The sequence below is a fragment of the Chrysochloris asiatica genome, unplaced genomic scaffold, assembly GCF_000296735.1.
Source record: "Chrysochloris asiatica unplaced genomic scaffold, ChrAsi1.0 scaffold00253, whole genome shotgun sequence".
NCBI classification, from domain to species: domain Eukaryota; kingdom Metazoa; phylum Chordata; class Mammalia; order Afrosoricida; family Chrysochloridae; genus Chrysochloris; species Chrysochloris asiatica.
In genome coordinates this window covers 987134-998398 of record NW_006408771.1, presented here as the reverse complement: position 1 = coordinate 998398, position 11265 = coordinate 987134, and the positions used below count along the sequence as shown (strand labels likewise).

The window sequence follows — 11265 nt, the reverse complement described above, 5'->3', positions numbered from 1 at the left end:
TTAACTGATGGTACATGGAGGGGTGGGTTTATAATCATTGTAATGAAACAAAGTGTATGATTTGCTGAATGTAAAACTGATGATCCATCCTGTAAACTTTCAGTCAACTCACAATAAAAACTTTAAAAAAAAAAAAAAAAGCTTGTATTTATTAACACACATGGATGATTTTAAAAATGCCAAGCATGTACCAATACATGAATAACAAATGTTTATCTGGTAATCAAAAATCGAATATTATCTAGCAGTCTACCACAGAAAATTGGTATTCGATGAAAAAGTGAACTGCAGCTGGATGTTAGCACATAGCGTCATGAGGGTTTCTTACTTTGTCATTAATGCTGTTAGGTACTGTCGAGTCAGTTCTAGCTTACAGAGACCTGATATACAATAGAACAAAACATTTTCCAGTCCTTTTCCATCTTCATCATTGTGATGCCTAAGCCCATTGTTTCTGCCACTAATTTTGGGGTTTAACTCTTTTTTACTGACCCTCCACTTGACCAAGCATGATATCTTTCTTTAGGGACTGAAGAAAGATATCATGCTCCCTCCTGACAATCCATCCAAAATGCAAGAGATGATTCTCACCATCCTCACTTCTGAGGTGCACTCTAGTTGTACTTTTCCTAAAACAGATTTGTTTGTTCTTTTAGTTGGCCATGGTACTTACAATATTCTTTACCAACACTATAACTCAAATGCATCATTCATGTATGATCTCTCTAATCCATTATTCAACTTCCACATGCATATAAAATGATTGAAAATAACATGACTTGGGTTAGACTCACTATAGTGTTCAAACTGATGTTTGTTCTTGAACCATTTTAAGAAGTCTTTTGCAGCAGATTTGCCAATGCAATACTGTCGATTAATTTTTTTGACTGCTATTTCAATGATCACTGATTTTGGATCAAAGCAAAAGAGTCTTTGAACTTCAATCTTTTCTGCATTTATGTTGTTATTAGTTCAGTTGTGAATAATTTTTTTTTTACATCATGGTGCAGTTCATATTGAAATCCATATTCTTTGATCATCCTCAGTAAGTATTTTAAGTCCTCTTCACTTCCAGCAAGCAAGGTTAAGTCATCTGCATACAGCAAGTTGTTAATGAGACTTCCACTAATACTTATGATATGTTCTTCTTTCTATATTTCAGTTCTCAGAATAATTGATCAGCAGAAAGATTAAATGTTGTTTTTATTAAGTGCTGTTGAGTCAATTCTGACATAACTACCCAGGGTTAATGCACTGGACTGCAAAGTCGGTTAGAACCAAAAGGTCAGTGGTTCAAGCACACCAGCCACTCTTTGGAAACCCTAGACAGGGTCACTATGGGTTGGAACCAATTTGATGGCACCTAACAATAATAACACACCTTTCCTGATTTTGAACCAATCATTATCTTTGTTCTGCTCAAAAGACTGCCTCTTATTCTATATACATGTTCCTCATAAGCACACACAAAAAATGCTCATGCAAACTTATTCTTTACAATGTTATCGATAGTTGTTATGACCTGCACAGTTGAATGCCTTTGCATAGTCAATAAAGCACAAGCAAAGTTCTTTCTGGTGTTGTTTACTTTAAACTAAGATCTGTCTTGTGTCAACAATGATATGCCTCATTCCACAGCCTCTCCTGAATCTGGCTTGCATTTCTGGAAGTTCCTATCAATGTACAGATGCAACTGTTTTTCACTATCTTTAGACAAATTTTACTTGTATGGGATATTAATAATACTGTTTCAGGATTTCTGCATTCTGTTGGGTCACCTTTCTTTGGAATGGACACAAACATTCAATTTTTAAATTGGTTGATCAAGCAGCTGTCTTCCACATATATTTTGCATAAATGAGTGACTGTTTTCAGTGCTGCTTCAGTTTGTTGAAACATTTTAATTTGTACTTCTTCCTTTAATGCTATCAGTTCTTGACCAGATGGCTCATCTTGAAATTACTGAATACTGACCAACTGTTTTTGGTACAGTGGCTTTGTGTATTCCTTCTATCTTGTTTTGATGCTTCTTAAATATTGCAACCTAAGTTTTTAATTTTCTTTGTTCTTTCAGCTTAAGAATTGTTGAGTGTATTCTTGAGATTTTTTTTTACATCTTCCAAATTTCCTAGATCCATATTTAGTATATTCCAAGTCCTGATTATTTATGAAGTTGTTTATTCTCATTTTTAGCTGTGTCCCACTAGTAAATGAAGGTCTAAAAAGCTTTGCTCCATTCACATCATTAAGGTCAATTCTCCTTTGAGGAGCCAGTTCTTCCCTGGTTATACTGTGAATGACTTCCAAGCGAAAGCCTCATCTACCAGCACTACATCAGACAATATTCCTCTGCCATTCACAAGTGGCTAACACTTCAGAACTAGACTGCCCTTTCTTCTTTCTAGTCTGCATTAATCTGGAAGCCCTGCTGGTACCTATCCACCTGGGTAATCCTGATGGTATTTAAAATACCAATGGGATAGCTTCCAGCATAACAGCAACGTGCAATTCACCACAGTATGACAAACTGACAGACAAATGGTGGTATTTTGGCATACAGAATATTAAAAGACATGGATTCCAGGTTTGATACTTAACTAAAATTAATCAAAGACCTGTCACTACTTACCAAAGATATATTTTAGTGAAAATGTCCTTTTGGGCTGTAAGCACATTGTTTTGAAGTATAAATTTGGTGCCACTACCTTACCGACTCAATGGCACCTAACAACAACAACTACCTTTATTAATTATAACATAGCCAGCATTAATTCAATACCATCAATGCAAATGTCAACACAGTGAAATGACACATAAAAATTCAGTATAATTATTAAAATTATATCTTCATGATTCCCTGAATGGGTCTGAAGATGCCTGTTATTCAAGAGATCACACTCTGAGAAAAAGAATTGGGTTATCAAATTGCCAGCTCTGATTTACACTGAATGAGGAACTATTTCTTAATTTTCCTATGGTGGTAGCCTCAGTTCTCAGTACCATGGAAACAGGGATGGCTTTCAATTTATAGCTCTGTGGCAGATTTACAATGAGCCTATATAAATAATTGAGTTGTGAACAATGCCATAAAGAGCTTGTCCTATATGCATTATAGATTCACATGTACTCCCTTCCACCAGTGGATATGTCACTTCTCTTTGCATGCTCCACCCTTTCTTTTCTTTGCATGGTTAAACTGCTGTTCTAAATACTCTTTGGTACAAGAAACCAAAAAGAGACATGCATTCATCATCAAAAAGAATATTTCAAGATCTATCTTGAAGTAAAATATTCTCTGTGGTAAGATAATGTCCATACATCTACAAGGAAAACCATTTACTACCACTACAATTCAAATGTATGCATTTATCACTAAATCCAATGACCATGAAAATCTCTATACTACCCCAAACAATCAGTAGATATAAAGCAGTCCCAATCCAGATTCTAACAATGTTCTTTAAAAAGTTGTAAAAAGTAGTTACTAACTTTATATATAAAGGAAATATACCCTGGAAAAGCAAAAAAGTTTCTAAAATAGAACGAAGTAGGAAGCCTCTCACTTCCCAATCTAAAGCTACTACACTGCCACAGTAATCAAAACAGCTTGTAACTTACTTGAACAGTGAAGGACACATAGATCAATGGAATAGAATTGACAATACATTCACCTATGTTCATTTGACCTTTTGCAAAGGACAAAAACCATAAAATGGAGAAGAGGTTGTCCCTTCAACAAATAGTTTTGGAAAAACTGGATCTTCATTGCAGAAGAATGAAACAAGATCTATATCTCACAAGTAATACAAACATGAGCTCAATATGGATTAAAACCTAAATGTAAAATCTAAAAATTAATGATGAAAAAAACAGAAACACATTTAGAGGTTCTGATGATGGCATAGACACAGTATCAAATATAACTGAAAATGTGTAAAAAGCAGAAGAGAAAATAGAGGACTGAGACCTCCTAAGAATAGACACTTATGTGCTTCAAAAGATTTCATCAAAATAGTAAAAAGAGAACCCACAAAATGGGGAAAAAAACCTTTGACAATGACAAGGGACTACTCTGTAAAATTTAAAGAACTCTTCAACACCTCAACAAAAAAAAAAAAAAAAAAAAAAAACAATTAAAAAATGGGCAGAGGACATGAACATACACTTCACCAAATAAGACATTCAGGTGGTCAACAAACATGAAGAAATATAAATTTATGAGTCTTCGACTCCACTGCCTCACTGCTACTCCGCTACTCTGGCAGGTCAGAATCGTTGGTGTTATGCCAGAGAGACTTGGGCTGTTTCCCTTCAGGACCAGTGCCATGAATTGAGGCAGTACTTTTACCAAAACCTCCAAAACAGTTTCTGAGAATACCCAGAAACCAGATAAGAAGAACAATGCCCTCAAGGCTATTTCCAAATACTTCTCTAAGGAAGAGTGAGAAGAGATGGGATACTCCAAGAAAGTCATCTATGTATATATGAAGAGAAACGTTGATACCATGACTAATCTAGGTATCATTGCTTTCATCCCACCTTTCATTCATTGTAACAGACTCGACCTCAAGTCCCAGCTGGATGACTCTGATGACGATGAGAACCAGGAAGAACCTCCTCAGATGGCTTCCAGTATGCAACTGAGCAAACATCTGAAGATGAAGTCCAAGAAGATATTACATGAAGAAAATGATCCAAAGGCAATGCCAGGTAGAGCAGGCTTGATTAAAACATCTGGCATAGAGAGGTTAGGAAACAGTCAACACCCCTAGTAAACATAATCAACAGATACCAGAACCCATGAAAGAAGGGACTAAAGTCTGGTTTCACAGGCTGTATGAAATGAAGCATCAGGTAGTACATGAAGAGATCTGTGAACTCAATGAAGAGGACTAAATCTGTATCAAGAGCAGTAGAACCTGGTGACCTTTCAAGAATATCAGCCTATCTTCTATTATATCTAGTATGTCATCAAGTGGGGTTTTCCATTCCTGGCCATCAGATGTAATATAAGTGAATGAAAGCTCACAGCAGTTAAAAGTTAAACATTAAGATTCCTTACTATGTCACAACACTTGGTTAGATATAAGAGTTTCATTGATGAACAAGACATAGACCTAATGCATAGTTCTGTCTGGGTGCCTATGCACATTCCTCAGAAAACAAGTATTGTCAAATATAGTTTGCACAGTATATCATTACCTCCTCCCTTACCAGATGTGACTACTGAGAGAAGTTTTGGGTGTTTACTTCCAGACATTTTTCTCTGCACTTACACACATAGGGTACCTCTATGAGCATCTTCCAGTGTGTCCTGGAGAGATCCCTCTCGTACTGTCAGCACCCTCATTAATTTGCTCTGCAGCAGTTACAATGAATAAACATTTATGAGCATTTGGCAAAAAAAAAAAAGAAAGGAAGAACTATTCATGATCATCAGCCATTAGTGAGACACAAGTCAAAGCAACAGTGAAATATCTTACCCTAGCCTTAACAGCATAGTTCAAACAAATAAAAAACAAGTGCTGAAATGTGTGTGTAGAATATGGGACTCTCCGATACTGCTGGAGGGACTATAAATGGTACAGCCACTATGGAAAATGGTATGGCGCTTTCTCAAAAAACTGGGAATAGAAATACCGTATGATCCAGCAATCTCTCTAGTTGGCATATAGCCTTAAGAAATAAGATCCGTGACACAAATAGATATATGCACACCCATGTTCATTGCAGTATTATTCACAATATTGTATGAGACTACTGTAAAAAGTTAAGAAAAAGGTTTCATGCTACAATAAACAATCTATGATGTTTACTAGGGGTAAGAAGGGAGGGAGAATAATAAACAGAAAAATAAGTAAATAACAAATATCATTAGCTTTATATATCATTAAATTTTTTATTTCCTAGATGACTGGGAGCTAAATCTATTTATCTGCCATTCTATACAATCTTGGCTGAATTACTGTCTTAAGTGCTTACGCCATGTTACCTTTACTCCTTATTATCATATTGAAGCAGCAACCCTGAATCACTGCTCCAACTCTTGGCTTCAATTTTTTTTTTTTTTTTCCACTTAGCTAACACTCTCCCTTCACAAACACTTCAATTCCTATAACATTCCCTTTTTACTTATTATCCTGTGTTTATTTAATCTTACTGGAAAAAGTAAAAAGAGGTCCATATGTAAGACACCAAGATTAAGTTCTCGATTGTTGTTAAATGCTGTTAAGTCAGTTCCAACCCATAGCAACCCTGTATAGGATTTCCAAAGAGTGGCTGGTGAGCTTGAACCGCCGACCTTGTGATTCAAACTGACTTTCCATTTCAGCACATTAATCCACAGTGCCTCACCAGGACTATGAGTCTACTTTATTTTTGTATATTTTATTTTTGATCAATCTAAGTTATTGATGGTGGTGGTGGTTATGTGTCGTGGAGCTGGTTCTGACTTATAGCGACCATGCATAGGGGTTCTGAGGCTGTTAATCTTTACAGCAGCAAAAAGCCTCATCTATCTCCAGTTAAATTATTGATAGATTGATAAAAAATAAAGTATACGTCTTTTGATTTTTTTCTTAAATGTCCATTTCCACAATTTTTTATATGTGTCTTCATTCTTCTGTGATACTATAATAGAAATATCACAAGTAGATGACTTTTTTAAAGAATATTTTTATAACTCATGAAACAAAAAAGTTACACACTAGACTCCTACCCCAAAATTCAGTGATACTCTTGCTAATACTACGCCGTCTGCTCCAAGCTTCATTTACTCATTCCTTTATCTATTAGTGTCATGAAGAAACAAATTCCACGAACTCAATCCTGTTTGAACTGATATGAAACTAACCCATGTGCTACAGAAGGACTAAGGTCAGTTTCAATGGATCTTTTCCTCCTTTGGCCACCATTCAGACCAGTGTTTAGATCTGATGAGAAAAGGAAATAAAGGTCCGGTGGGTCATTTAACAAACAAATTTAATCTTTCACAGTTTAAGATATTACAAGTTGAAATTTAGAGCATAGCTTTAGGAGAAATCTTTCTCTTTCTGCCGACTCTGAAAAGAAGTCGTGACTTTTTACAGCATCTTTGGGCCCAGGATTGCTTGGTGATGTCCATGTGCTTTGGCATCAACCTTCCACTGATTCTAGGAAAGACCCTGGATCCAAAGAATGTACTCCACACCAAACTCTTCTTTCTTGGTGGTAGGTGGTCCCTGTGATCTCTACTGCCTTGTTTAATTTCTTCAATATCTCAGAAGAGATACATGATACAACCTAATTCTACAGATCACATCCTGCCTTGCTAACATAAAGGCCACCAATCCTGCTTCATTAACATCATAGGGATTAGGATTTACCACACAGTATAATTACATAATGTCACAATATGGATAATCATTACATAATACTGAGAATTATGGCCTAGTCAAATATACATATAGTTTGGAAGGAACAAAATTCAATTCATAACAGTATCTAACAAACCAGAAATTGTTCCTCCAGGCTACAACAACCCCTTTAATGTCTCAAAACAAAACCTATTGGAGAGATTAGGAAAAGTACAAACTTTAACTCTTCCTGTGAAAAGTATGCAAATAAGATAGAAGTAATATCTGTGAAATCCCCAGTCTCTGCTGGGAAGAGTCTCTTCCCTATGACATGAATTTCTTTGATCTAAATCCAAGTTCTTAACTATGACCCTTGTATCACTTACTCATTGCTGGCATGACTGCCCCTCCTTCAAGTTCCTCCTATAAAGGCTCAGGCTTTCCTGGCCTGACAAGACATCCCAGAGTACTGCAAGACAGGTAAGTGGGAGCTATGGAAAGATGAGACCCACATCAAGGGTTTTTCTTCACACACTATGAGGAAAGGTATAGAAGGAATCAGTCCTTGTGGAATATAGCAGATCAAATTCAGCAAAGGAATGCCTAAGAGCATTGTTGTTCTTGTTAAGTTCCATTCCAATCTCCCCAGAATTACAGAGAGATAAATTTCTAGGGTTTCAAAGGAAAAGACAAGAATTAGGAAAGGAGAGGCCTCTACTTGTACTCTCTCTTTCTCTTTCTGATGATCTTTCCATTAGTCATCTCTGATTATCTCCTGAAACAGACGCAATGCTGTTGCCTCACGTGGCCCTCCCCAGTGTGTTGTGGATACTGCTTTCCTGTCTAATGCTCCTATCTGATGTTCAAGGTAAGATTTTTCTTCCTCTAGTACTGACTTCCTTGTGAATGTTCATGGCCAAAAAGAGGAGAAATCCACTTGTGTGAAACACGTGTTAGTGATAAAATATATTCCCACAGAATCAAATGATCTGCAATTCCCAAATCATTGCTATTTCTTCTAGTTATGGAAGGTATCACACTGGTTTAATTACAGTAAAATAGATAAAGTTCGATTTTTTCAGTGGATTCTAATTAGTGTTGGGAGGTTGAAGAGACAAATTATGAAGAACTAATCAGATAAAATATGAAGAGTCAATGATGAATTATGATAGAGAGGGTCTAGTGACAGAGCCAGTGATTAGCCAATGATAGAGAGGGTCTAGTAATACAGCCAGTGATGAGCCAATGATAGAGAGGGTCTAGTGACAGAGCCAGTGATAAGCCAATGATATAGAGGGTCTAGTAATACAGCCAGTGATGATCCAATGATAGAGAGGGTCTAGTGATAGAGCCAATGATGAGCCAACAATAGAGAGGATCTAGTGATTGAGCCAATGATAGAGAGAGTCTAGAGGCGGGATAGCCATACAGGTAGAGTTGGACATTGAAGAAGGTGGGAAGATAGAAAGAAGAGAAATGGCCCACCATTTAGAGGAGCTGCTTCAAGGTCAGGAAATGCTGAGAGTTGGCAATAGTGAGAGGTGGTCAGGAGGGTGACATCACTCCCATGTACTGACCTTATGGACATTCCTTCTTTTTTTCCTCCCTCTCTTTCCTCTCGCTAAGCCCCACACTTCATCTCATTGTGTTTGTCTACATTATTTTCCTTCTACCCCAGGTGAAGATTCTCAGAAAAAACAACATGCTTCATATTTCAGTATATCCAGCTGTCCTGAAGGCTCCAATTTCTATGACTCCCACTGCTATGCCTTGTTTCTGGAGCCAAAAACCTGGAATGATGCAGATGTATGCAGTATGGTGTGGGGGATGGGGGTCATAACAGAAAGTTCATGGTAGACCATAGGAAAGAGTGGGGTTCTTACCTTCTTCATAGTGTCATGGGGTGATAATGTATCTTTTGTATATTCCTCCTTGCACCTCTCCCGGTGAAGTGTCAATTCCTCCCTCTGCTTCTTCATTCCCCACACAGTTGGACTGCCAGATGCTGCCTTCAGGACATCTTGTGTCTTTGGTCAGTGAGGCAGAAGGATCTTTTGTGGCATCCCTGGTGAAGACCTCTTCACACAACTATTCGAATATCTGGATTGGACTTCATGACCCCTCAATGGTGTGATAGCATCCTTTCTGCGCTCTTATCTCTAAAATGACTATTGCCTCACAGACTTCATATTTGTTCAGTGTTCCTACTCAGGATGAGCTCCATGGAGCCTGAGAGCTCAAGGATCTTAGAGAACATTTGGGGGAAAGGGAGGGCATTGATGCCTGCAGGAAAGCGGAGTTCTGTGGAGATCTGGTCTATAGCTGAAATTAATCTGCCTCATTTAAAGCATTTTACACAATCCATAAGGCTTCAAATTTCACTTCTGTGAGCTTCCAAGGTCTGTGTAAACTGGGCTGAGGCAATTCTAGACGACAATCTTTTTTGCCCACTGTAGAATAGGCACAGATTTTAGATCTCAGAGATAATCACCAATAATGTGCCATCACTGGTTGTTTAATCAGTGACAGGCTACTTTGGGTGATTTTGTTGTGGTGGTGGTTTTAGGATTTGCCAAAAGGAGCAAGTAGTTATGCAAGAGCTTCCTAGATTAGATGGTTCTGATAGGGCATATGGAAAAGCAGACCATTCCATGATGTTGCAGTGGGGATCAAATATTCCAGCTAAGGACTCATGCTAACAGAGCTGTACTGACCATTCTCTTGTCTCTCCCCATCTTTCACTCAATAGGGCTTGGAACCCAATGCACGTGGATGGCAGTGGAGTAACACAGATGTGCTTAATTACCTTTCTTGGGAGAGAGATCCCGCCACCATATCAAACCCTGGTTACTGTGGGACCCTGTCACGAAACACAGGTATTAAATATAGGAATCACTATTTACCCAACTTTCCTCAAACTCTCATTCCTCTTCTATGGACTTGATCATCATAGACCTCTTCTAAGTTAGTAAGGTCAAGGTTGTTTTATTTTATCTTTCCATCCTCTCTTTTTTTCTACTTTCATTGTGTCTCTTTCACATGTAGTAGGGCACTGTAAGGACATTACTTTTAATCCTAGGCTTGAATTTGGGATGCCTCCACATTCGGTTTACAAACTCCAATAGTTCCATTTACCTCACCCCTATGTCTCTCCAGGGTTCCTGAAATGGAAAGACTATAACTGTGATCAGAAACTACCCTATGTTTGCATGATGAAGAACTAGGACAGGTGCAAAGAGAGCAGCTGGGGCTAATGAGATCATCAAGGACGTGAAGCCTAGCGTGTGAAGAACTCAGGCAGAGAATAGTCTCCTCTACTTCCTCAACTTGATCTCTTCGTCCTGATCCTCTATCCCTTCCTCACTATCCACCCTCATTTTAGGGTTTTCTGTTTTGGGTCTATGACTTAAGTTGTCTAATAAACAGAATAAAAATTTTATTCCACAATTGTTCATCTTGTGTGTTTCATTGTCTTAGCCACACCCTAAGGAAGAGAAATGGGTGGGGGAAGAAGAACAGTACATCTTGTCTGTGTCTAATTTTTATCAGACCTTAGTGAAAGTGAAAAAAATGTGCTTCCTATAGTTTATCTGTGATGAGTAGTAGAATGTGAACTTGGAGGAACTGGGTTATGGGTAGACCTTCGTTTTCTACAAATCCTATACATTCTCCATCCCAGGTCTGATGGTGTGACACAACCTATCTTAGGGGGCTATGATAGTGTATTGAGTAGTACTTCTCAAACTTACTGGGGTGAAGGACCAGGCTCATTTTTCTTCTTTCTTCTTTGGACTATTGCTTCTTAAAAATACAATAAAAATTAAGTACTTGGAATTCCAAATTAGCTGTGACATATAAAGCACTTGGAAGTTGTCCCCTCTTCCACAAAAAGAAAAAAGGTTGGATAATATGAAAATCTATAACTGAGATA

At 37.7% G+C, this 11265-nt stretch overlaps 1 protein-coding gene across 1 annotated transcript; it reads left to right on the top strand.

Moving 5' to 3' along the window:
* Positions 1-8123: 8123 nt before the first annotated feature.
* On the top strand, positions 8124-10558 carry LOC102818848 (regenerating islet-derived protein 3-gamma-like). Its single transcript, XM_006873758.1, has 5 exons — positions 8124-8202; positions 9013-9140; positions 9325-9462; positions 10084-10210; positions 10491-10558. The coding sequence occupies exons 1-5, from the start codon at positions 8124-8126 to the stop codon at positions 10556-10558; spliced, it is 540 nt and encodes a 179-aa protein (XP_006873820.1).
* Positions 10559-11265: the final 707 nt, after the last annotated feature.

Excerpts from the sequence above, each read along its gene's own strand:
- LOC102818848 (XM_006873758.1), top strand. The coding sequence starts at position 8,124 with ATGCTGTTGCCTCACGTGGCCCTCCCCAGTGTGTTGTGGATACTGCTT. Across the intron at positions 8,203-9,012 it reads GCTCCTATCTGATGTTCAAG|GTGAAGATTCTCAGAAAAAA; the intron begins GTAAGATTTTTC and ends CTTCTACCCCAG. Across the intron at positions 9,141-9,324 it reads AAACCTGGAATGATGCAGAT|TTGGACTGCCAGATGCTGCC; the intron begins GTATGCAGTATG and ends TTCCCCACACAG.